The sequence below is a fragment of the Canis lupus genome, chromosome 5, assembly GCF_011100685.1.
Source record: "Canis lupus familiaris isolate Mischka breed German Shepherd chromosome 5, alternate assembly UU_Cfam_GSD_1.0, whole genome shotgun sequence".
Taxonomy (NCBI): domain Eukaryota; kingdom Metazoa; phylum Chordata; class Mammalia; order Carnivora; family Canidae; genus Canis; species Canis lupus.
Window position 1 is genome coordinate 26,614,007 of NC_049226.1, and position 27,652 is coordinate 26,641,658.

General features: G+C 39.6%; 1 protein-coding gene across 1 annotated transcript in view; it reads right to left on the reverse strand.

Moving 5' to 3' along the window:
- Positions 1-27,652, reverse strand: part of GRIA4 (glutamate ionotropic receptor AMPA type subunit 4) — a 373,881-nt gene that overhangs the window by 227,968 nt on the left and 118,261 nt on the right. Inside the window, 1 exon segment of the mRNA XM_038536334.1 lies at positions 5,190-5,429. Coding sequence (XP_038392262.1) covers positions 5,190-5,429 — 240 coding nt within the window.

The following is a 27,652-nucleotide window of genomic DNA, read 5'->3' on the forward strand; positions in this document are numbered from 1 at the left end:
TAAAAAGGATCTGTATAGGGTGTTCTTTAAAAGTTCTTTTCCTACATGAGTTCGAGGAAAGATTTAGACGTTTCACCTAGAGTACAATCTGTTATTCCCAACAAGCTCGTTGTTTAGACACACTGTGTTGTCTCATAGCATAGCCATTAGGCAAATGCAGCTATTTAAAATAACCAATTAAAATTTAACTTTAAAATTCAGATCCTCATATTCATAAGCCACATTTCAGGCACTTAATAGCCTTAAGTGTATCAACTCAAAAATCTGACCGAAGATTTGTTCCAAATTATTATCATTATTTTTTTAAGACTTTATTTATCTGTTCATGAGACAGAGAGAGAGAGAGGGAGAGGGTGAGAGGGGCAGAGACACAGGCAGAGGGAAAAGGAGGCTCCATGCAGGGAGCCCAATGCAGGACTCGATCCCAGGACTCCAGGATCACGCCCTGGGACCAAGGCAGGCACCAAACCACTAAGCCACCCAGCGATCCCCAGTTTGTTCCAAATTATAATTGTAAAAACATCAAGCTATGTATCAAAGGCAAGCTCCGGGCTGTCATGTGAATCTTAGGTCCTGTTTCCTAATGAAGCCATAACAAATGAGTTAACATACTTATATCCTTAACACCCATCAAAGTGCCTGATACAGACAGACTGAATGATACATTTTTATGGAATGATAAATGGATAAATTAAATGAATAAATGAATGAACACTTCTGTTTTCTTCTTTGAGAGGCAGTCAAGCGAAAAGCAGCAGGGAGTCACCTGACAGGGGGGTTGCTAATGCTATTTATTCTCCTTCTCTTTCTGCCCACCATTTCCAGGGAAGGAACAGACAATTTGGAATATAAAATATAAAGAAACCTTAAAGATAGGATGAAGGGGCCTTAAAGAATGCAGTTCAACTTTCCTCCTTTTCTGTCTGTGTCTATTTCTGTCTTGCTCACAGATGTGGACAAAGATACAGGTAGGTCCACACAGCTCTGCATAGCAGAGCAGGACTGGATCTCACACCACAGGGAATAAAGAATCATTCCCTTCTATGGGCTGTGAGTCAACATGAAGACAGAGTGAAGCTCTGGCATTTTATGAGATCATTATTTCACTTCAGGGGTTGAGATTTCAGAAGTCACTGAGTGGATCAATGAAATAACAGATTCCAAAGTAATGATTTCTGATGCACCAGAAAGCGATGTTCCACTCAAGTTTGTGGAGAAATTCAGGATCATATTGAGGCAGTTAGTTATAACATGAAAAATGTTTGCATAAACAGCTTATGATATCAGAGGATCAGAGAAAAGTGATCCTCTGATATACCAAAATATACTAAACCATCTTATTTCTTTATACTTGGTTTTGTATATTTTAAAAAATCCTTATGCTCAATGTTGATATGTGCTCCTTTCCTCTGCATGTTGTGAAAATATGGATGACTCTTAGCCAACTACATTTATGACAGAAATTAATCATGGTCACAGTTGACATTCATTCCTTCACTGGTGATAGTGATACATAATCTTAAGTCCAGTGTCTAAGAGGAAATAAATTGGTCTTGTGATCCTAAACTTTTAAGATGAGCACAACAGTTTTAAAGGGAGAAGAAACTATTACTGTCTTTTGTGGGTACTTAACTAAGACCAAGAAGACTGGGAAGCAGCATCATGCCACGGTAGGGTGAACCATCTTGACACTGCCACAGACTCCCATACACCGGGTCAGGCAGCCACAGTGATGAACAGGACAGCACAAGGAGTAGGCTCAACATTGTAATAACATTATACGGTGACACTTTTCGTGGTGAGCACTGAGTAATGCACAGAATTGTTGAATCAGTATGTCTTATAATATAACATTTTATATCAAACACACTTTAATAACAAAATATAAGTAGCCAACTTCTGGATGCTATTTTTTCATTCACACAATTACTATTCAATTCTGAAGATGGGTTGGGTGACTATAACAGAAAGCATGCAGAGGACTAGCTGTTCATCCTGCAGCAACTATTGGAGAGAACTAAGAAATTCCAGAGAGTGACTTGCCTCAACTGGTTAAAAACATGACAGTTACAGGGCACCTGGGTAGCTCAGTCAGTTAAGCATCCAACTCTTTATTTCCACTCAGGTCATGATCTCAGGGTCATGAGATTCAGCCCCAAGTCAAGGTCTCTCTCAGTGGGGAGTCTGCTTGAGATTCTCTCTCTCCCTCTCCCTCTCTTCCTCTGCCCCTTCTCCTGCTCATGCACTCTCTAAATAAATAAATAAATAAATAAATAAATACATATTTTTAAAAAATTAAAACGAAACAAAACAGGACAGTTACATTCCAGGGAGACAATAAGGAAAAGAGCAGGCTTTGTGCTGCAAGCCAATAAGTAAGTTAAAGATGACAAGATGCCATTATTAGAAGAAACCGTGCCTGTACTATGAAAAGTTTAAGTCTCTGGAGGCAGAAATTTAACCAGGAAAAGAAAATATACTTTTAATAACAAAGTACGTGTGTTTACACTAGACAGATCCCTGGAAAGAGGTGATGGGAGGTGGCTCAGGGTTCGAGCACCTGATGTGCCATACAAGAGTGAGGATCCTGGAAAGTACCAACTAGCACAGAAGCAAAGCATCACTTTTAATCCCTGTTTTGTGGGGAGGCTAACACATGAATGCCTATAAAGTTCTTCCTGCCAGAGACTGATTTACTCAGAAGAAAGTAAGAGATAGGTCCCACTGATATTTCTGTGAGGTCAAGATGCCATAAAATAAGGATCTTCTGCCCAAAGTGGTGAACAGAGCTATGTCATAAGGAACCATCTCATCCAGATTCCAGTATATGTTTCTTAACATTATGATTCAATTTTTTTAACACATTAGGTTAATTTTATTGAAGTATAATTTTTTTTTTTTGCATTTGACATTCATATTTTACAACTGATGAATCTACACTGGCACATCATTATCACCTAACGTGCATGGCTTACACTGGGCTTCACCCTTGGTTCTGGACATTCCATGTATTTGAGCAAATGTGTAACAATATGCTACCATTACAGGATCACAGTGAATAGATTCACTGCCTGAAATATCCTCTGTGCTTCATCTATTCATTCCTCCTTCCCCTTAACCTCTAGCAAACACTGATCTTTTTACTATCGCCATAGTTTTGCCTTTTCCAGAACGTCATAGATTTGGAATCATACAACATGCAGCCTTTTCAGATTGGCTTCTTTCATTTAGTAGGAGAGTGTACTTAAGGTCCCTCCAGGTTTTTTTTAATGCATTGATAGCTCATTTCTTTTTAGCTCTGAACAATATTCCACTGTCTAGATGAACCACAGTTTATCTATCCATGCATCTATTGAAGGGCATTTTGGTTGCTTCCCAGTTTTGGCAATTATGAATAAAGCTGCTTTAAACATCTGTGTGCAAGTATTTTGTGTGGACATAAGTTTTCAACTCTGGTGGGTAAATACAAATGAGTGTGATAGTTGGATCATATGTATTTAGTTTTGTAAGAAATGGCCAAACTGTCTTCTGAAGTGGCTGTACCATTTTGTGTTCCCACCAATAAGTGAGAGTGCCAGTTGCTCCACATCCTCACCAGCATTTGGTGTTGTCAGTGATGTGGATTTTGGTCATTCTGACAGGTGTGGAGTGATATCTCACTGTCGTTTTAGGTTGCATTATGATTCAATTTTAAGTGTTCTCTTGCTTTAAAAATTTTTCCAGAAGTTAGAAATGAACTGAATGATCATTTCTCTAATCTATATTCTCTAGAATGTTTTGGATTATTAGCTATTGGAAAATGTTATCATGAGATATGGGTAGGTTCTTGTATTTCCAAATGAGAATGATTGCATGCTGCAACCATGTAAAAATACACTGATATTAAAAATTATCTGCATATGTTACAGAAAGGGAAATTTACCAAGATTGCCAATATAAGCAATGTACTAGGACCACGACTGGTGTGACATCTTATATGACATATAATCTGTGAGTATAGGAAATTATGCATTGCACTTTTGAAGGTAATCATATCTTCAAAAGATTTATTTTGCTTGTTTACTGTGTTGTGTTTATTATTTTACCATTTTACAGATAGAATTCTATTCAAGGATATTCTTAAAATGTTGTCAGCTTCAACTTGTATTCCAACTTATCAGAAATCATACTATTTAAGGAAAAAAAGATTGAAAACAAAATTCCACAGGGGGTTTCCTGCTTTTATTTTGGAATATAATATGTTACTATGATTTCAGTCACTAAATTAAAAAAAAAAACTTCTTAAGCTATATCTCACATTGGAAAGTCAAAGTATCTCAAACATGTATAGAAATGAATGGATTATCAATAATCTAACATTATTCACCTTATTTTTCCATTGCATGGGTTGCACAGTATCACTTATAAATCTTCACAGCCTGATACGTAAAGATAAAGTGAACAGCTGCCAACAAGCAGAAGCCTTAGCACCTAAACCTGTACCACATTGGCAATATGCTTCAAGTACTCAAAGTTTTACATTTCGAAGTCAATGGCATAGTTCAACCTGCTACTTTTTCTTTCTTTCTTTCTTTTAATAAAATAGAAGTTGTATAGATGTAGACATAAAAATCAACCTGCTACTTTTTAAAAAAAAAATTTTTTTTTTTAGATTTTTATTTATTTATGATAGTCACAGAGAGAGAAAGAGAGAGAGGCAGAGACATAGGCAGAGGGAGAAGCAGGCTCCATGCACCGGGAGCCCGATGTGGGATTCGATCCCGGGTCTCCAGGATCGCGCCCTGGGCCAAAGGCAGGCGCCAAACCGCTGCGCCACCCAGGGATCCCCCAACCTGCTACTTTTTAAAGATGTTCCAAGACATTAAATCATCTGCACTTGAGGTAAAGACGTATTTACTTCCCCATTGTTCCTGAAACATCTTCATGGAAATTTTCATAGAATTCTTTGGTTTGGGCTAAGTAACAGAGAGCATGGTTTGCCCATGAACAACCTTGTGCATTTGAGGCTTGTTTAATTGGAAAATTTCCTCCAAAGTCCAGATAAAATTACTAATGATAAACAATGACTATTTTCTGATTGTAGTCACATTAGGGCTCAAAGTATTACCGTAAATCACAGAAGTGATGCAAGGCCATTTCGAGCTGAAAAATCAGAGTTTTACTCATGAGGCTATGAAGCTGTGACTTACCCCTGTCCGTGTCGTACAGGAAGACAAAGCAGTTCCATTCATAGTGATCCAGCAGGCTCAGGAGCGCTCCCCGCAAAGAAGGCCTGAGCTGCAGCACAAACTGGCTCTCCCCCTCTGTGGGGAAGCTCGGTGTGATGAGCGAGATGTGTAAGGCGCTGCAGAACGAGGTCAAGGTGTGCACCGACCTCTTATCGTAGAGTCCGAAAATGGCAAAAACTCCTCTAGAATACTGGGAACAGACTGGAAAAAAAGAAAAAAACACACACAAATGATGAGCACACTCTGAAACTGTTGACTTGCACATCTACAGTCCATGAACCTAAGAACACACAAACAAACAGACCTCAGAATCCTTAGAACAGCAGGAATGTAACATAAGGAAAGAGTAAAAGTGAAGTTTATGATTAAGTGTGCAATCAATTAGTGCCTTCTTAGGTGTATGCTGCAGGCCCTGCACTGAGGAAGGCAACAAGGAGCTCGGCTTCCTTTCTCAGGAAGCCAGTTTGGAGTCCTGGTGCAAGATGGGGCGCAGCAAGACCCGCAGTCCCCTCTCCCCCTTGGTGCACACCTACCTGCAGAGCATCGCCTCCCTCCAAGGGATAGCCCTGCGCACAGCGTCCTGGGGGCCACAGAGGTTAGGAGGGGAGGACCACCGAGGGCAGGATGGGAGGGTGGGGAGGGACCACAGGTGGAAGGGGGGGGGTCGGGAGGGCAGGAGGGCAGAGGGGAGGGAGAGGAGGCCGTAGCACCAGAAGCCCAGCGCCCCACGGTGAAGGCAGCGGGTGTGAGCGGGGGACCCGGAGCAGATTCGTGGAGCCCCGGACACGGGAAGGCGGGAAGGCGTCGGCCCTGAACCCTGCCAAGCAGCGGGGGAGCTGCTGGAGGCCCTCCAGGCCCGGGGCTGGCGGGCGCCACTGTTTACGCTGCACCCGCCTGGCGAGCGCCTGGTGCTGACGGGAACACAGTTTCGGGCGCCACGGCCGGCCTGCTGCCTCCTCCAGCCCTGGCTCTAGCCCCAGATGCCCTCGGGCACAGACAGAAAAAACAACCCACAGTGCAAAATAGCAAGAAGAATACAAACGATCCAGCCCAGGAGCTGCACTGAGCAGCCGGGAAGCTGCTGGAGCTCAGTCAGAGGCCCCGGCCTAAGCCGGTCTCAGGGGACCCACCACGGTGACCCCCACGGGGCAACCCCAGCCCTGGGGACAAGATGAAACAGGCCTGAGTCCCAGACACCGGCCAGTGCATCTCCTGCTCCGCCTGCCTCACTGGGGCAGGCCCTGCACGGAGCCCCCCCCAGGGACACCCCACTCACCCACTTCAGCTTCTGCCGCCTCCCCCGGACCAGCGCCGCGGGGCCCACCTCCCCTGCAGCCCTCCCTCCGCGGCCACCCCATGCATGGTGGCCCTGGGACCTCCAGCCCAGGGCAGCCACCAGGCACACAGCGTCTGCACAGGGGAGGACTATCCAGAGGGTAACTCCCTCAACATTAGCAAAGGTTCGCCTGATTCCCTGGAACACACACAAAGGTAGAGCACAATGAGAAGACAGAGGACTATACTCCAAATAACAGAACAAGAGGAAACCCCATAAAAAGCACTAAAGGAAAAGAAGATAAACAATCTACCTGAATTTGCTACTTTGTGGGGCTTTTTGTTTTTGGGTTTTGTTTTTTGCACTGCCAATTTTAGTTTTTTTTCTCACAATCTTACAATTCTCTTGAATTACGTTTGAAAACAACTTAAGCTGTCTGGAAAATCACTATTGGGGTGCCCTCAAGGCTGAGTGGAATTGTGCCCAGCTGTGCAGCTTCTAGATGGGCTATACAGCTAAAGCAGCAATTTCCAAATCCAACAGAACCAAGTCCTCCCGCATTAAGAGGACCTACAGGAAACAGGTACACAGCCTCCCCTTGTCTTTCTTTCATGTGCTCCCAGTTGTTGCAAGGACAATGAGGCAAATACATAAAGAGGGGAAAAAAAAAAACTCTTGTTGAGATTCTTGCATAGCTTCATTTTGATCCCTCTTTCTGCATCACTGAATCCTAGTGGGAACTTGGGTGATTTTTTTCTAGGGATACAAACTTGAATTAAAAATACTCATTTTTCTATTCATGCAGTAAAGCACCACTGTTTGAACTCCAAATTCTTATACTTTACAACATATGGTTAAAGGTCCCATTTCTCCTTGGTTTATATAGCTAGTTTAAGAAGTCTTTCACTCTACAAGATGTTGATGTTTGTTGATTTGGTTACTACTTTTAATTGCTAAGTTCATTAAGAAGCCTAGAATATTGGATAATCTAGAGGTATTTATCTTAGGAGTAGTTCGTTGTGATACAAAAAAATTGGATTTTGCTTTGAAGCAGTAATAGGCTCTTGGAAAAAAATTAATTATCATAATAACATTTATGTCCATATTCTACAATATCTGACTTTTAGGCAATTATGAGGCATAATTAAATAAGATAAATTAATAAAACCTGGCAGTGTTTCTTCTGGTCTTGTTTATTATGCCTCTGAAATTGGGATAGGGTTTGACCAATGTAATTATAGCAGAAGATACCAATTAACAGAAAATGGATGTTATCGGTCTTTTGTAAACTATATGCTCTAAGAGATATTGTATGTGTCTGGAAAAAGTAATGCCTAACCACGGTACCAGTATCTATAGTCGAGTGAACAAGACTAGGATAGAATGGACTTTAAAATATAGGGGAAAGATTGCAAATTTAGCAAACCAGTTCAAATCTTAGTGCTTTTCCTGGTTAGCCAGGTGACCTTGGCTAAGTTATTTACCCTTGCTTGTTTCAACTATGAATATATAATTTGCCAAGGATTAAACAAGATAATATATATAAAACTAGGATCCTATATAGAGAAAAATTCGTTAAGTGGTAGATTTTATAAAGAAATTCCACAAAGGAAGAACATCCAATTTTAATTCTGTGCTCCATCCAGCAGGAACTACAATTTGATTACTTGAGTAGACTGGCCAGCCTGGGAGGTTTGGTCTGACAGTGTGACTGGCTGCAATTTTCTTGAAAGTACAAGAAACACCATGATGTGACATGTGGGTATCTGGGGTTTCAACTCAATTGATTTCTATAATTTAAGAGACCTTATCTGATAAATCAAGTTGCTGGCTCCGATGCTAACCTGGTGAATATTCCACCAAGGCTCTGGACATATTCATGTAAGTGTTCATACCTTTAGCATATAACAGGAGTCACTTGGCTCCTTTGTAAAGTTTTCATACTGTCTTGTTCTCTCGATTTTCATGCAGGTTGAGGGCGCACTCTCAATCTTTACTCACTAAATAATCTGGTTCAAATAATTGTTATTTTAGTTTATTGAAAAAAGTTGAAGAGCTTCAGAACTCAAATCTATCATATGGGCTTTCAGTTTGGTGCTAAAATTACACACAGATTTTAATGGTTTTCCAAGAAAACATAAGCAAATGGGGTGCCTTGGTGGTACTGTCGGTTGGCTGTCTGACTCTTGGTTTTGGCTCAGGTTGTGGTCTTGGGGTCCTGGGATAGAGCCCTGTATCTGGCTCTGCACTCAGCAAGGAGTCTGCTGGTTTTTTTTTTTTTTTTTTTTTCTCTCTCTCTCTATCTCCTTCTGCCCCCGTCCCCAGTGTGAGCACCTGTGCTCTCTCTCTCTCTCTCTTCTGTCTCTCTAAAATAAATAAATCTTAAAAAAAAGAAAGTGTAAGCAAGTCATGTACTTTAAGATATCCATGCATATAATGAACATTTGCATAATGTTTTCTGTTATGACCTTTTTAAGTTTGACTGTTGTCAAGTTTTGGTTTCCAAACTCCTTTTCTAGGAAAGAGGAACCCACAAGTTCTCCAGCAGGAGTTGATTAGCTTCACAGGAGATCCTTTGATGAGACAGTAAAGGATGGCACCCCCTTCCCCCAAAATCCCAACAACACATCTGATTTCATCTATTTCAAACACTGAGCTACTGCCAACATAAATTTTATGTGCATATAGTATTACATGACTAAAAAAAGACCAAAAACAACAAATATACTTTGTACAAGGTTCCTCATTGGTTTCTTTCTTTCCTACTATGTTGTTTGCAGTGTAATCATTATGATTTTCCACTATTCTGCTTCATGCTATACTAATTTATTCTATTATATATTAATTTATTCTATTTGTTCCTCAACAAACTTAGTATTTTCTGGTATTTTTAAAAAGATTTTATTTATTTATTCATGACAGAGAGAGAGAGAGAGAGAGAGAGAGAGAGACAGGCAGAGGGAGAAGTAGGCTCGTGCAGGGAGCCCGACTTGGAACTTGATCCCAGGTCTCCAGGATCACACCCTGGCCCAAGGCGGCGCTAAACCACTGGGCTACTGGGGCTGCCCTATTTTCTGGTATTTAATCACCTTCTGTCTGCTTTCTTTCATTTGCATCATCATAAATATTTATCTAACCACTCTTTTCCACAGCCATTTGTTATTCTCCTAATAAACTTACTTGGAAACTATAGTAAGTCTTAGACTAATAACTTTGCTTTTAGCTGTATTTTGTCATTCACATTTTAGTTTCCTTAGTTTTCCTAAAAATGGAAAAGTTTTAGTAGCATTCATTTGAAATTATCTTGGGGTCTCTTTAATCTAGAATTATATGCTTGGCAGGTGAGGGTTATTGGGTTTCCTATGTATGTGGATAGATTGTCAGTCAAATGTTCAATGCTATTTTCTTGATGTGATACCCTACATAGTATTCTATTTGGTCCAACAGATTCAAATTTTAAAATATACTTATTTCTATATTTAGTACTATATCTAGCTTTGCAAACACTCAAATCAAAATTCACTTGGTTATATCTTATGACATCTATTGTTGCTTAGAATACAGATAATTATTCAAACAATGGTCTTAAACTATATAAATGCACACATAAACTAATGAAAGTAAAATAAGCTGAGTATCAATGTGTTCAGAAATGCATACATAAAAAGGAAGCAAACTGAATTTTAATGTAATGCTTAGTCACTAAATAGATGTGATGATATTAGATGGATACATATTTTGGGATACAAACACTAATCAGGATAAGGCTTCCAATAAAATAATCCAATCATAGTTTTAAGCACATATTCTATATTCTGCTTCACTAATGAGATCACTTAGATCATGTTATTATGTAAATAAACACATAATATAAACACATCGTAATAATCCATTTATCTTTTACCTGATGGTGTCAATTAATGCGATCTATCTTTTCATCAGGTAGTCACCTCGTTCCAATCCAGATGCCACATTCCAGATGTCAAGCCAAGTCAAATTGTCATATCATTTGTGATGATTTATAGCCCTCTATCGCATGTAAATCAAATGATGTGGTCTTAGCTCAGTGTGTCTCAAGTTGTGGGACACAAATCCAAGTGGTATGCTGAATTTTGCATTGCCATCGCTACATGGGTGGCAAGAGCACAGGTCACGCTCCATCTGCTGCTCTTCCTTTCTCACACCTCTGCAATTCTCCTCTGCTCTATAGGACTTCCATAAACAAGCCCAGCTGTCCTTCATTTTCTAAAACAGAACCTTCTAGACATGGCTTCTCATCCTCCTACCTTTCTCCAGCCACTTGGGTTGATAAAGTTTTCTCTGTATTTCCTAGCTACCAGAGCCACTCTCCTCAGTTGTGCGGATGACCAACTACATCCTAAAACCAACATCCTTAATCCCCCACCTTACTGGACTTCTCTGTTGTGTTTGGAACATTAGATATCTGCTGGGCTGCAAATCCAACTGCCCCCTATTACTACCATGCCATTTCAGTACTTCTGTTAACAATCCAGCCTTGTGGGGGCATCTGGCCAGCTCAGTCATGGAGTGTGAGACTCTTAACCTCAGGTCATGAGTCCAAACCCCATGTTGGGGTTTAAAAAAAATCTAGCCTTGTAGATATGTGAATTTGCATGATTAAGCTATCCAATTTTCAACATAAACAGCACTGTTTCCTGGTTTGGGTAAACTGTAAAACAGTGTGAAATGTGTTTGTTGGCATTTAATCCACCTACAGCTACATTAGAAAGAATATACTGCAAAAAAAGGTATATTTAATACTACCACTCACTGTTTCATTAAACAAATGCTTTTATACTACCTAATTTATTCCAGTCATTTTGTTACGCATTTCTAACAAAATAAATTAACATGGTGTTTGCCACTGAGAAGAGGTTCACACTCTAAGTGGCCAGACAGATATGAATTGATACTTCAAGATGGTGACTGCAGTAAGTGATAGGTAGAGGTTATTAGGAAGCATAGAGGAGTACTTAGCTCACCCCGTACACCATAGGGTAGGTGGACTGAAGGAAATGGTACTTGTTTATGGAGGTGAGGTTTGAAGAACAGTGATTAAAGATACAGACACCAACAAGTAGATTGACTATATTTCTATTTCTAATTAAAGTTCATATGTAAACTACTTGGGAGACAAACAATATCTAGAAATGTTAGGGGAACAAATACGTGCCAGTCACCTGAATATAAACATGGTGATGGGAAGATATAATCATCATATGGCATTTGGTTATTAGGTACTTAAAACTGTCACCAAACACCAAAACTCTATGGACTGTGCAAATAGTCCAGGACTATCTACAGAGATCCTGTCATTGGACATATCAACTTCACTTAAAAAAATTTTTTTTAAAGATTTTATTTATTTACTTGAGAGAGACAATAAGAGAGCTTGTGAGCTGGAAGAGGGGCAAAGAGAGAGACAAGCAGATTCCTTGCTCAGCAGGAAGCCCAACATTCTATGATCTGAGCCAAAGACAGATACTCAACCAACTGAGCCACCCAGGTGCCCCTGGACATACCAATTTCTAAAAGATAATCGTAGAATATGAGTAATAATAACTTCTCAAGAATACATTTTTAGGTTCATGATTCCAGCAACAACTAGATTAGAGACCAATAAAATTGGCCCTCATTAATGATATTATGCTAAATTTGTCTTCAAGGAAATGCGACTACAGGGATCCCTGGGTGGTGCAGCAGTTTAGCGCCTGCCTTTGGCCCAGGGCGCGATCCTGAAGACCCGGGATCGAATCCCACGTCGGGCTCCCGGTGCACAGAGCCTGCTTCTCCCTCTGCCTATGTCTCTGCCTCTCTCTCTCTGTGTGACTATCATAAATAAATAAAAATTGGAAAAAAAAAAAGGAAATGTGACTACAGAGTATCAAGTGAGATATCTATCTCTATTGTCCATTTATCTGAGTGAGAGACAGAGACACGGAGAGAGGATAGGAGAAATGTGAGCATGTTACTAGTTGAGAGAATGGATCCATCAGAGAGGAAGAGAGAGGATACAGAAGAAAAAGAGGTACCAATTAAAGATGGCCCCAGAAAGAATGCATAGGGTCAAAGGCACATATACTGTTGGTCTTGAATGAGATATGCAGGTGTGTGGAGGGTACTTCATTCCATAGAGTTCATAGATCAAAAGATAAGCTAAGATGTGTGTAGGTGGATAGTTACCTCCTCACACTGACGTAAGAGGCAAGGTTGCAGCAGTGAGATTTGATAAAACTGTCTGAAAGTGGCACAAGTTACAAATAATTGCTGAGGGTAGGAAAGGAAGTTAAGAACACATAAAATACTTATAAACTGCATGATGATAAGGAACCCTTCCTATTTTAGCCACAACAGTATCCAACCTAACACAGGAAACACAGCACCTGGCCCAAGGTAAGTGCCTGGTGAAACCTTACTGAATGAATGACAAAACAAAATGAAATATTAAATGAATATTGACCGAACACAAGATAATAAAATATGAATTACAGGTGGCAACAATTTAGAAATTCATGATTTCCTGCAGGCACAGCATGAGGATGGTAACCAATGGGAATAACGAGAACTTCACAACTTTCTTCTTTGAAACAAAATCTTGTCTTGACTTACCCAAGAGCACACTTTCCTGGATTTCCTCTTATTTGAATGCTTGTCTTCAGTTTTCTGGCTTGCATCTCCCTGTCTGACCAATCTTTAAATAATGAAAGAGCACTTTTTCTACACTCTTTCTTTAGATAATGTAATCTATTTCTATGACTTCAAATATCATTCATGTGCCAGTAATTCCCTGATTAATATCTTCAGTTTTGTTCTATGAGTTCAGACTCAAGCATCGATACTTGAAATCTCGCTTTTTTTGGCTTTTTGGCACCCAAGATCCTGCTAGGCCAAAACAAGACTTTATGTTTCTTCCAGAATCTTGTCTCTGTTTTCTCCCATCCCAATAGAAAGCATGACCATCTATGAAAATACTCTTGATTCTTTCTTTCCTTCTATTCCCACATTGAAATCATGAGCATATCTCAATAGTTTTCTCTCCAAAATATCTAAAATATATCAAAATCCACTGACTACTCTGTATCCCCATTATGCCATTACTGTCCTACTAGAAAAGTCTCCAAACTATACTTCCTGTTCCCAGTCTCCTTCTTCCCTATTTCCCACTCAGCAGAGAGTGCGGTAAGATGGCACCTAATCTCTTCTTAAAGTTCCAGTGGCTTTTTATCCTATTTAACTAATATCCACATGGCCTAAAAAGCTCTAATGGCTTTGTCTTTACTAAACTCATTGACCATTGCCCCCTTGCCCACTATATGAAGCCAGACTCCCCCTCTTTATGTTGAGGTTCAGAGGCCCTTGGAGGAGTTGACATTTTCACTGGGACAGAAATAGTGAGGAGGGCAGCCAAGGGAGAGTCAAGCCAGTGGGAGCATTAGTGCCAAGGCCCTAACATGGATGAGAAGGCATATTTATGTAACATAAATGAGGTTCCCACAGCTCCAGTCACTCTCTACTCCATGACCTTGTTTTACCTTGTACTTAGCCCTTACCACTATTGGAAATAATATTTACTTATTTCATTGCTTATTTATCTTTATTCTCCAGGATGACATGAGTTCTGCCGGAGGAGAGAATGTGCCTGCCTTTCCACTGATGTAACTTCAGGCTCTGGAACCAGCACATGGAAAGTGAGCTATGAATGTTTGCTGAATGAATGAAAACATGGTTTCTGGTCAAGGAAATAAGGAGAGAAGAAAGACTAGGACAGTGTGGAACAACTGGCCAGAAGCCACAAAAATCTACTTTCTTGTTGCTGAGTGTCATGACCCTCGCAGTTAAATGTCCCTCGCCCGGCTTTGGACTGGATCTGCTAGCCATTTGTCTTTAACTAGGGCTTAATTACTGAAACCTGCCAGCTATCATGACATAGAAATTTCATGATTCTTTATAAGGAAAACCATTATAGCCTTAGCTATGTATTAATTTTTTAAAACAATTTAACATTCAGGTAATGAGACAATGCTTTTACCATTGACAAAAACATCTATATATTATGCTTTTACCAGAGTGGTGTTACATTATCACTTCTATACATTTAATTTGACTTAGCTGGAATATAGTGAGATGAGGAGTCCCTCCAGCATGGCAGAGCCTGAGCTGTGGGTGAAATGCTATGAATTCCAGGCATGCAGCCGCTCCCCAGCCTCCACCATCCAGTGGCCTAATCCTCGACTGTCCCAGTATTGTTGTCACCCTGTATTTACCTAATTTCAACCTATTATTTCTTAGAATCCTGTCATTTATCTTTCTTTGAAAAGAAATCTTGTCACCCATCTGGATTTTTAGAATAACCTCTCTTAAAACACCAGCGGTCTATTGGAAAACTTTACAAAGTCAGGACATGCTAGTTAAGCATCATCCCTCTTTCTCTGATTATCTGATATTAAAATGATGAGCTCCTCATATTTGGATTTGAAAAGGCTCAATCAGATGGTGGATAGAGCATGCTGGGCCCAGAATTCATTAATTTATGCCCTTAAGGCATTATCATAGATTATTAATATGTAAAAGCTAATTTTCTTAGACTTGTAAGCAGTGGTTAGCTAGAGTACATAGTTACTGAAGCTAATCTCTATAAATGACAAGTTGAAATGCAAATAACACAAAAATATTTCACTTTAATTGTATCGCAGTCAAGTACTTCCACTTTCTCAGATGTCTTCTCTGAAGATGCTTCTGGACAATGCCATCAAAGATCACAATGAGATATAATCACTTGCACAGCTCTCACATGCTCTCCTTCAGCTTTATGACATCTCAGTGAGAAAGCATATTTCAATTCTAAATTAAACTAATTGAGAGCTCAGTAAAAATATACAGGCTTGTTTGCACATTTTTTTCCAGAGTCAGGCCATCATAATGGAAACACATGGCTCATTTTGCTTCCAAGGCCTATAAAGGAATAGGCAGAAAGCTATTTGCAACACTCAGCAGAAGAAGCAAGACTTCTTTCTGTGTAAAAATGGCTGCCCTGGCAGTAATTCGGGTGCTGTAGAAAATCATATGATTCTTTTATACTAATATATAATCATAAAGACTCTAACAATTACATCTTTAGAAGGAAAGAAGGTGAGAGGAGAGGAACAAACCAGTTCTAAAGAGCACATAAATCCTAACAGGTGTGTTTGGTTGTCACTTGCCAACTTCCAGCCATAAAGCAGATGACCAGGGGCCAAGGCACCCAGTGATATACTGTTCAGCATTCAAGGATTTGGAACATATTTTCACCTTTAAGTGGCTCCTTAATGGAAAGGTTCGATTCATCATCTATATTTTATACTATATAACCGAGAGGCATTATTGCAGTAGAGTTTTTTTTTTTTAATTCATTTATGATAGTCACACACACACACAGAGATGCAGAGACACAGGCAGAGGGAGAAGCAGGCTCCATTCACCGGGAGCCCGACGTGGGACTCGATCCCGGGTCTCCAGGATCCTGCCCTGGGCCAAAGGCAGGCGCTAAACCGCTGCGCCACCCAGGGATCCCATGCAGTAGAGTTCTTTGTATGCTTGGGAAACTTCTTCAAGGGTCTAAATAATATAAAACCTTTTCTTGGGCAGCCCAGGTGGCTCAGCAGTTTAGCGCTGCTTTCAGCCCAGGGCGTGATCCTGGAGACCCGGGATCAAGTCCCACATCGGCCTCCCTGCATGGAGCCTGCTTCTCCCTCTGCCTGTGTCTTTGCCTCTCTTTCTGTGTCTCTCATGAATAAATAAATAAAATCTTAAAAAAAAAAAAAAGCTTTTCTTCATCAGAGGAGACACAGATGTCTTCCTGAAAATGATTTAAATACATCATGGAAGTGGATAACCTTAATTAAAAACAGAATGGAATAATATTTGATAGATATTGGAGTGGGGTTCAGAAACAACTGTCCTCATGAATATTGTGCTTCCTGAAATAACTCAAGTGTCATCCCGTGTTCTGGGTGCAGAATTTGTGACATGTGTTTAATGTCTGGCTGCTTTCCCTGACATAAGGGCAAGGACTGACTATTCTCATCATCATGTTTTTCCCTATTCAGCATAACGCCTGGCACATAGTTGGTGGTCAGTAAATATTCGCTGAATAGATAGTCAAATGAATAGAGGCAAAGAAGAGTCATGAGGGAAAGGTATTTGAGATCTATGAAGATATTTGGCCTTATCTTTTAAGTCGAACAGCCATCGAAAGAAAATCGAACATGTAAAAGTCTGTTTCGATTAAAGAAAACAATGCCTCATTGTATTTAAGATGGCACAATTTAGCAAAGTTAATATACATCCAACTTATTTGGAATTCACAGCTTCCACACTTTTAATGGGACTACCTGCTCTGTTCCTAGGCTAAAGCTCCAAACCCAAGTGCTCTAGTGCCATGTCTGGAGCATTAGGGAGTCGTCCACACAACTGTCTGGGGAAAGGGATGGGAAGAAAACCCAGCAACTATTAAGTACTGACTGTGTGTGGGGTTCTGCATAATCATTCTGTATGCATTATCTCATTCAAACTTCCTGTAAGATAGGTATTATTCTCCCCATTTTTCTTTTTCATTATTGAAGATGAAATTTGGTGAAGCTTTGCAACTTATATATAAACTTATATAAGTTTATATATCTAAGTGAGGAAGGAGAAATTTTTAACCGAAGTCTGGTTTCAAAGTTGATAATCATTCTACTCTACCCCTTGAAAAGAAAACGATTGATTAAAAATTCCTTCCTCTTGCTCTGCTGAGGGCTTTTGAGCCATTACACCTTGATTGCTACTGGAAGAGGCAATATAATACGTACACTTCATGGAAATAGAAGGCGGTCTTAAGGGATTATGGAAAATTGGTTTCTCTTAAAAAGCCACCTCTTAAAGTAAACCAAGTTTTAGCTGTCAATTTAAGAAGGACAAACACACATATAACTCAGACAAATAAGATTACAATATCCAATGCTTCCTCTTTTTTTTTTTTTTGTAATTGTGCCTATCTAAAACGCACTGCACAAAATCTTGGAAGAGAATTTATGGGTGACCATGACTGGATAGAAATACTAAACACTTGCACAGTGCAGTTTGTACATATATAAAGATAGATACTAAAGGTTTTCCCAGTCTAGACTATAATACTAGAACCAGTAGTCAGATGTTAGTAAGGATCGTAAAACAGCAAGTTTAATTATATGTTGTGATATATCATTTTGCCTATATTCAAATTTCAAGAAACAATGGTCAAACCTCAGGGCTGTACATGAAGAAGAAAACACAAAATAGAAATAATGAGCCACTCGAGATACGCTGTCAAAGTTACATTTTTAAACTCTCTGAATTCTCAGAACCGTTTCCAGAGATTTCATAGTTAAATATACCCTGGTTTATAAAGCCCTTTATTTTTTCCTTCTAAATTATTAGGGTATTAAAGAACAGAATGTTGTCTAATAAAAATACTATTTAATTCCCTATGCTGTTTAACCATGATTCACTATTCAAAGAATACTATTAATAATTTGTTCTGACTACAAATGTGTGTGGGTTCATGTGTGTGTGAGTGTGTGTGTGTGTGTGTGTGTGTGTGTGTGTGAGAGAGAGAGAGAGAGAGAGAGAGATGAAAACAGAAAATGCTTTTGGGTTTTGAGAAATAATAGAATATGACTATTTACTATATCACTATTCACTATAATCACAATCCTTTTAAAAGCATTAAAACTTGAAGTATAAATTTCCTTGCTTTTACACTAAAATAGCATTTTTTTCTATTAACTTTTCTTAGAATAGTTAAAATCCCTTATGACCAAAAAAACAGATTTTATATTAGAACACAGATTTTTGAGAAAAAAATGGAATTTATGTACATCTGTTTCTTAGCAAATAAAACAAAGGGTTTATTCACTCTATCCAAAGAAAAGGCAATTATGCAATAGAAAGTTTCATTATGTATATAAAGGAAGAAACATCAAGCACTGATGAGATTATTGGAGGAAGTCATCAAGAAGATGTGAACAATGGTTGACCTGTGAGCTGGTGATAGGGGGGCAATCAGAGATTCCTCTCCCTTCACCCCTTCCCTGTGTTTGGAATATGTGTTCCACTTGCCTTCCCTGCTCCCTGATACTGCCCAGAGGACCTGGCCTTGAGACATTGATGTGGTGTCAAGAGCATCTGAATGGTATACATGACTATAAACCTTTAAGATTCTGGAGGGCAGGTGGGACTATCTGCTCACCTTGTGGCGGCCCAAGACTAGCCTCATTGGTACGTTCCCTTGCTCATTAACCCAGTCACCAATCTGGAATGGTCTGCCTCTTTCTCTTATTTCTTTCTTCTTTTCCCCCTTGTATTCTTGCTTTTGTTTGTTTGTTTGTTTGCTTTAAATTATTATTGAAGTCTGCCTTTCTTCTGTCTCTCTCCACCCTCCATATCCAAGGGCTGGCTACAGAGGACAGCTAGGAAGCTCCCAAAGACTCTGCAAACCAACAGGGATGAACTGACACAGACACTATATTGTATACTCTACAGGGAGATGCTAAAATTTTTCTAAATAACGTGATTACTTGACATGCTATGAAAGGAAAAAACATTTCAGAAATTGTACAGCAACATCAAGACCCATAGTTTTCTGAATAACCATGACTGTTTCCAATATTCCAGTTTTCTAACACATCCAAACTTTTTTTTTTTTTTAATTTTTAAAGAGGTATAGAATTAATGACTCTTCTTTCAAGATGGCCCTTCAGCCACCTGGTCATTCACCTAACATTAACTTCCTCTAAAAAAAGACTACAAAATCCAAACCCCACATGGGCTAAGCAGAAAACTGGATGAGATGAATGGGCCAAAGGAAGGGTGATGACGTCAGCAATGAATGAGAATACATACTCATCTCAAGGGGTTCATTGCTGACGTCACCACTGCCAGGAGGGGTTACTGCCCCAGTGTGGCTGGGAATTCTGCATTTTCAACGGAATCTTTAAATATGAATATTTGTGAGTAGTCTGCTCATTTTAAAATGTTGGCCACCAGTAAAACATAATTTTGAATGGGTCAGGTCAGGTTTTATCTGTGGGCAGCATACCGCTTAGAACTGACATTTTTCTAGAACTACTGTTGCCCCCTGTTCATCTAGGTATGACCATATCCTGCCAATCTAAGTGTTCTGATCTTTGCAATGTTTCATTTTTAACCAAGCGCTCTTAAATGTTGCCACTATTAATAAGTAGCATAAGTATTTAAGAGTGCATCTTTACAGCGCCAAGGAAAAAAAATCTTTCCTAGATTATGGAATTTCATGGCCGGCTATCTAGATGGACATTTCATTCTACAGAGGAGGAAAGTGAATCCTCGAGATACAGGGTCACCGCCCAAGGCCCTGAAACACAAAGTAAAGCAGATCTCCTTGGCTTCGACTGAAAGCAAAGATAAAATGCCCATTCAAATGATAGGAACAACCCAATTGCAAGATCCTACCTATAAATGAATAGATATTCAAAATTTATAGAGCAGAGATGAGATCCACGAGCCAGGAAAGTTTATGCTATCCTGTGTCCTGGTAGAATTTAGACCATATTTCATGAAATCATTGTGCTCAGCAAATATGACAAATACCTCTGCAGATTTTCATTATGGGTCTGAGCACATTCTAACTACTCAAACATTTAATCAGTAGTGCTTTCATGCTATGTAAACTGTTCTCCTTTTTCCTCTACCGAAGAGGTAGACAAATGAGTTGCTTATTTCTTCTATTCACATACAGGCAGATAAACATATAACCCATGGTCCACTATATTGCATCTTTAGGCGGATTTTTGTTTTGCAATTTGATTTTTCTTTTTTTCTTTCTTTGTTTTTTTTTCTTGATGTAATGCTCATAAACATTATGGGATAAAGTTTCTAAGTTTCTAAGTTTCTAAAAGCTAGTTGTTTCTAATACTATTTTGTGTTTGAGTAGCTATATATTAAGTCAGCATATAATTAATGATTTGTATAGTGTATTTCAGGGACTGTGTTAAAAGCTGAGACAATAAAACTAAGTAAAACACATTCCATAATTTAGAGAATATGCAGAATTAGAACTTTATGTGATAGTATTTAACACCATTGAGGGTAGAATATTTATTTCAGGGGCACCTGAGTGGCTCAGTGGTTAAGTGTCTGCCTTTGGCTCAGGGTGTGATCCCGGAGTCCTGGGATAAAGTCCTGCATCAGGTTCCCCCCAGGGAGCCTGCTTCTCCCTCTGCCTGTGTCTCTGCTTCTCTCTGTCTGTGTCTCTCATGAATGAATGAATAATTTTTTTAAAAAAGAATATTTATTTCAACAATATTGAGCATCTACTCTGAGTTGGGCAATGTGTTTCATGGTGGGGGTACTCCAGTACAGAATTCACCTGTGATCCCTACTTTTACATTGAACAAATGCTGATAAGTGGAATCTATGCTTATAAAAGGGGAGGAGAAGTACAGATGCTATGACACATTTAATCTGAGTGTTAACCAGGAGGATAACAGTCATAAGCGGGGAAATACATTTTCAGATACAACAATTGGAAACTGCAAAGACCTATAAAGAAACTGAAGATGATTTTGTTTGGTGCCTAGAGAGGGAGGGTATATGATGAGTGAGTGGTGAGACTGAGGAGGAAGTACAAAGCCAAGTCTTAGAGAACACTGTATGAAGAGTGTAGACTCTGGACCTCATTCTAAAGCACATGGGAATCCACCTTCTTGTTCTGCAGCATGCAAAGGAAATAATCTAATTTACAATTTTAGAATGATAGCTGCTGGTGGGCAAGTTATAGATCCTGGTCAACTTGGAACCAAGATGGTAGCAGGGCAGGAAGAAACTGCTGCTAGGTTAGAATTCTGGGGTTGTGAGGTTGGAGAGAACCATAGCAGAGTAAAGCTATGGAAGGGTCAGGGAATCCAGCTTTGGATATACTAAGTTTGAGATGCTCACAGACATTTCTATCTCCAACTTCAAATGTACCTACGGGTATGAAATTTTGGACTTATAAAAAAAATGGCCTCTGAATTTGGAAGAACAAATACAAACATTTAGGAGAAAGAGAGAGTGCAGCTAGCAGAATAGCCTTAGCAAGAAAGGCATGAAAATAAGGACAAAACCAGTACAATGTCGTATCATGGGATCCAACAGAAAAAAAAAAAAAAGAAACTTCAAAAACAGAGAGGGAGGCACTAGGATCAAATGCTGCTGTGGGCATCAAACTGGAGAGAAACACAAATCATTGGAAACCAAAGAAAAGCCAAGTAATGGGAATAAAAAAAATTCTTTTTTTAAGGTTTTATTTATTTATTCATGAGAGACACAGACAGGGAGAGGCAGAGACACAGGCAGAGGGAGAAGCAGGCTCCCTGGGAGGAGCCTGATGCGGGACTCAATCCCAGGACCCCAGGATCACAACCTGAGCCAAAGGCAGATGCTCAACCACTGAGCCAGCCAGATGCCCCCAGGAAGAAGAAACTCTTAAAGATACAAAGAATAGATCAATTCCATATTACATAGAAGTCTATTAATAATCTTTTTGCAAATAAACTTAGTTTTCATACATGGATCACATACATGAGTGGGTTTCTTATTTCTATCCATCTGTGTACCATATATTAATATGGTATCTTACCTAAAGCGGCATCCCATCCGATAGTGAGATACTGAAGATACTGTTGATTATGATTATTTTCTGAGATTGACAACTCTCTAACAACGAGGTACAAATGTATGAAGCCGTATGAACTCTTTCAAACTTAAAATGATGCTACCCTTAAGGGTAGTTTGCCTTTGTTCTGAATTTACTCTTAAACATTGATTTAGGCACAAGAAAGATGACACAAAACATAAGATATAAAGATGTTTAAGTGTGGAATACACAATACGGACATTTAGACACATCAGCTGAGATAACAAATGTGAAGGCAATGCGTAAACTACAAAGTACTACGTGATTAATGGTGAGAATGCGGCAGATGCTAGTCATTCTTTTCAGCTGCCTGATCTCTGACATGCTTGCCTGTGTTTGGGGAATTCACCACCTCATCAGTCTTGGAGCTTGAAAATGCCACATATTGTTTTCCCAGCATCTCTGGCAACCAAGCTGTGGACTCATGTGCCAGTTACCAACTTATTTCCCTCAGCTCCAAACCTACTTTTCTTTTTTTGTAATTCTGGCCCTGTATCCTGCTTTGTGATGCTGGATTCTGTTAACATTCTCCTTTGCCGGATGGTGGGATGCAAGCCTTCATCAACAGAGAGAACTAGAATTAGCCTACCAAGTGATGGTGGGCAGACATTCCTTTGGCGTGTGGTCCTCCTTTGTTATTTGTCTATGCAGTGGTCCTGCAGCAACTTCTGAGAAACTCCAGCAGCACCCCTAACCACACTCTCCCCACCGGAGGCTTCCAAGCATCTCCAGACCACCAGAACCCTCCAGCAACAACACAGGGCTACTTCTATAGATCTGCACCCCCTCCACACAGCGGCAGCTCTGAATGCTTCCAGAGATTCAATTCTGCTGCCGCACACCCTCCACTCCACAGAGGGATTCTGGCCATTTGTAGAAACCAGCACTGGCCTGTGGCCTCTGGCAAGTTTTTTTGCCACCTGCAGGCTGCAATTTCCCATGGCGGTTATACTCTCTTGGAAGACATCAATTTCAGCCTTGGCAGGGCACTGTCTCCTGGTCTTTAATTCTTACTCTTCACTCTTCCTCAGCCTTGGGATTGTAGCTATTCTTTTGCACTTGATAATTCTGGACACCTTAGAGTCCTCTTGCATGCCTTTTAGGATTTAACTTCCTTCTACTAATAATTCTTTATATTAATTCTCCCCTGCAAATAAACTGTGTGGTTTTTGACTCATGATTAACCAATATAGCTTAGGATCTAGATTCTGTCAATCTACGCAAAAGTAGCAACCATGGGATGCTGTCCATGGTGACAGGTTTGAGCTTCAGTAAATTCCTGTTGTAAGAGGCTGTATGCTGTCTGCAGGGATGAAACCAGGCAATGGCACATATGTCCTCACTGAACCATTCTGTGGTCAATGTGGGCAATGTTCGTGTCTTGTTGTCCTAGATCTAGTTAATCAGGCCTCCTAGCATTTCTGGAAAGTACTTAGTTTTTAAAGAATTATTCTTTGACTTAAATGACGTGGAATTTCTGTTTCTTTTGCTTGCTCTTAAGAAGACTGTTAAAAATAGCTAATATTTGAGTGCTTAAGTTGTTCAGGCACTGTTCTAAACACTCTCTATATATCATCACATTCAATCCTCATACCTATCCCACAAAGTATTGATTATTCACATTTTATAAATGAGGAAACTATAGCTCAGAAAGAAAAGATCTGTCCAAGTTTGCAGAAGTGAGTAGTAAAGATGATAGTCAAATCCAGACACTGATTTCCAAATCTGATGCTTTTAATTGCACCTGCAGACATCCTCTTTATTATTTTTGTGACAGCAGTGTGATCAAATAGGAAGTTTTATTCTACTTCAGTGACATAGTAATTATATTTGACTGTCAAGCTAGGCAGAAAAACCTACTTCTGTACCATTTGTGTTCAGACCCAAAGCTCAATTAATTGAGCTAAACTAAGCTAGATCAACTATTTTCCTGGGTATCTTTTTCTAATTGTTTCCTACCTATTTCTCATAGTTATATATAAAAAAACTTATATTGTTGGGAGGTTTGAGTGAGATAATTTTTAGTTTTCTGTCCAGCAAAGGGTCTAGATTAGGGAGGAGGAGGGTGCTGGGGTTGAGGTCAATTTCTACTAAAATTAAGAGAAATAAAATAGTAGGGAGTCAGAATCCTTTAATCTGCCTTTCTCAGAGTGTGGATAATTTCCCTTCTTAGAATTCACACATCCTTACTTTCTGATTTGTCCTTTGGAAGATCGCGTTATTAACTTACCATAAATGCTGAGCAATCACTGGCTTTCATTAGCTATGTTGTCATCTTTTATTCTTGAAAAATAGTAAAATTTATGTTTTTATTTTAGAAGTGTAATGATGTAGTTCAGTACGTCATTCTTTAAGGATATTAGTTCAAAAGGCAGCTTAAGGGAGCTGAAGGCTCAATATCTGGACCATTTTAGAAAAAGGCATGGTTTAAACAATTTAAAGAGCCCATTACCCTCAGCTACATTTTAAAAATTGCATAATTTGATTAAATTGACATTTAAATGTCAAGTACTTTTCCAGCGTTTCCTTTCTCATGATTGCTCACTGCTGAGACGTTTGTGGGTAATTAGAAGGATTTTCTCCCCCTCTTTCTTTTTTCATCATTCTATCTGTTCAATCTTGTTCATTGACAGATTCCAGCACCCAGTTGTTTTTTTTTTTTTTCCTGGAATTGGATTATGAGGTCACTAACACTGAGCTGGTATAGCTCTAAAAATGTTAATGTTTAAGTGAAAAATCATTTAAAATATTCTTTTATAATTAAGAGTGTCTCTTGGTTTTTCTCCTTCTCTGATGACTTCCGCTTTAGTTTTCCCTCCCAAACTGAGCATTGCTTGGGGGGGGGGGGGGCGGGTTGGTGGAGGGATAGGGTAACTGGATGATGGGCATGAAGGAGGGCACAAGGTGTGACGACACTGGGTGTTATACACAACTGATGAATTATTGAACACTCCATCTGAAATTATGTTAGCTGAGTAAATTTAAATAAAAAATTTAAAAAATACTTTTTAAAATAAGTTGATATATAGGAGTGGCAAATCTAACTATGTGAGTATAATACATTTGGTGGTGAAATGATTTTATTTTATAATGAAAAGGTAAGTGAGGCACCTGGGTGGCTCAGTCAGTTAAGTGTCTGACTTTGGCTCAGGTCAAGATCCTGAGGTCCTGGGATCGGGCCCCACATAGGGGTCCCTGCTCCATAGGAAGTCTGCTTCTTCCTCTCCCTCTGTTCCTCCCCCTACTCATACTCTCTCTGTATCTCTCTCAAATAAATAAGTCTTATGAAAAAAGAATACAGGATGTAAATACCTATGAACAATCTTAAAAACTTTTATACCAGGTAGCTTCTAGGAAGTGATCTGGAAAGATGAGTACACAGAGGTTTCTCATCTCAATAATATACCAGTAGAAGGAAATCAGAAACTTCTTAATGTCACAATATTGAAAGATTTCACAGATGAATATACAGTATTATTTCAAATTAGGAAAGACAGTAGAAGAATATATGCCAGACATCAAGACGAATTATCACTGAGAAGTAGAGGAGATTTTTGTGTTGTCTTGTACCTTCAAGTTTATAGCAAGTTTAATAGAATCAAGATTTGTTACCTTTAAAATTAGGAAAAGGCTAAGCTTTATTTTGAATGCAGGAAGGTAACAGCTGGTTCTTCCCCAGACAGGAAGTGGTCTTTGAACTCAAGACCAAGCACTCCCCAGCATTGTAACTGCATTGTCTCCTGGGCCATCTAAGCTCTTGTCCAATACTGATGATTGGGAGGCTGAGATTTAGCTCACTGTGTTAATAGCTGAGGCACACGGTTCCAGGCAGAAAAGAGAAAAATATAAAGGTCAGGATCAATAATTGCACAAGTCATTTGTGCAATTACTTGTTTAATTAAGTTTTTATTTTCCGTTTGGTTGTAAACCCCACTCGGGCGGGGCTTTCTGCAAGGATCTGTCTGCGGTGCTTTGCACCATTAATAAATATTTGTAGAATCAATGAAAGAAATCCAATTATAGAATAATCCTTAATGTGCCTGTTTCAGTCAAGGCTCATAGGTTATTTTTGTAAACAACAAAACACATGTTCCCAGATGTTATGCTGAGAATAGAAATTAAACTATGAGAGTCCTTCAATCTGTTGATTTCTTCCACCTATTTGTGGGCATGGAAGAGAGAAATGGAAATTCAGGCAGAGAGGAAGAGGAGGGGACAGGCCATCTCTGCTTGTTAGTGCTTCTCAGAAATACGTCTAAAGCACTAACAGAAGAAACAGAATTTTCTTCCTCTTTAAAACTATTCTATCTTCTGATCTGTCCCTGAAACGTTATTTTTGTAGTGAACTTCAAGGAGTTCCTTAGTCAGCAAAGGCATTATCTAGATGTAAAAGTCCCCTAAACATAGGGCCCAACTCACAGTATAACCTGCTAGAGGAAAAGCAAGGAGCGAGCCCAATTCCGGGAACAAGGTCCCAGGCCAAGAAGAAGGACCAAAACCAGGCAGTACTGCTGCAGAAATGTGTTCTCAAGTCAGGCTGTCCCATTTCCACTGGACTTCCAGAAACCAGTGTCTCTTTATGTTTGAGACTTTGGATAAAGCCCAGAGGCTAGTGAGCCAGTGGAGAGCTCCAATCCAGGGAATCCCTGAATAGACTATCCTAATCTGTCCTAACATCCCTGGAGGGATTAGAACAATGCTCCCCAGGAGCTGCCAGTTGTTCTGCAGCCCAAATCTGTGATGTCCCCCCACCTTACAGTGTACAGGTTGAGTAGATAAATCTCCAACCTGTACACTGTTGTTGCTTCTCAGGGACATGAAGAGCCATTTGACAGTATAGAAACCAAGGCCCACACAGATACTGGTTCAAGACATAAACACTTTAAGTACCAAGCAGGTAAAGTGTCAAGTCCAGCAATCTGATTTGAAGTCAAGACTAGCCACTTCTTCCTCATCTTGGTTCTTAATGACAGCATTCAGTGTGTGCTCTTGAGACACGGGCACCTGTTTAAATGATGGCATTTTTACCAAGACACACACCTTTTTATGTTTTGGTATTCTTTTGAAATTTGCTAAGCCTCATATGTTCTTCTTTCATGTGGGATGTAATCATGGATACAAGTGATATTTCACTTTTCTTTTAGGTCTTCTTTATGAAAAAACAGAGTTCAAGTAAGGATGGTAAAGGGTAGCAGGAGCTCCGGGGCACACGGGGAAGTTACTGGCTGCCTGGAGCCACTTGCTGCTACTCTGTTCTCACCAACGACTGCTTTGCAGACACGCAGCCCCAGCAACGTGGCATCTCAGAGAGTTCTGGGAAAAGCCAGGCACTTGGCCTTTATGAGCAAGCTAACAATTTCAAAATGTGAGCCCATAATTAAAGTGAAATAATGATGGCAGAAGAAAAAACCTCTC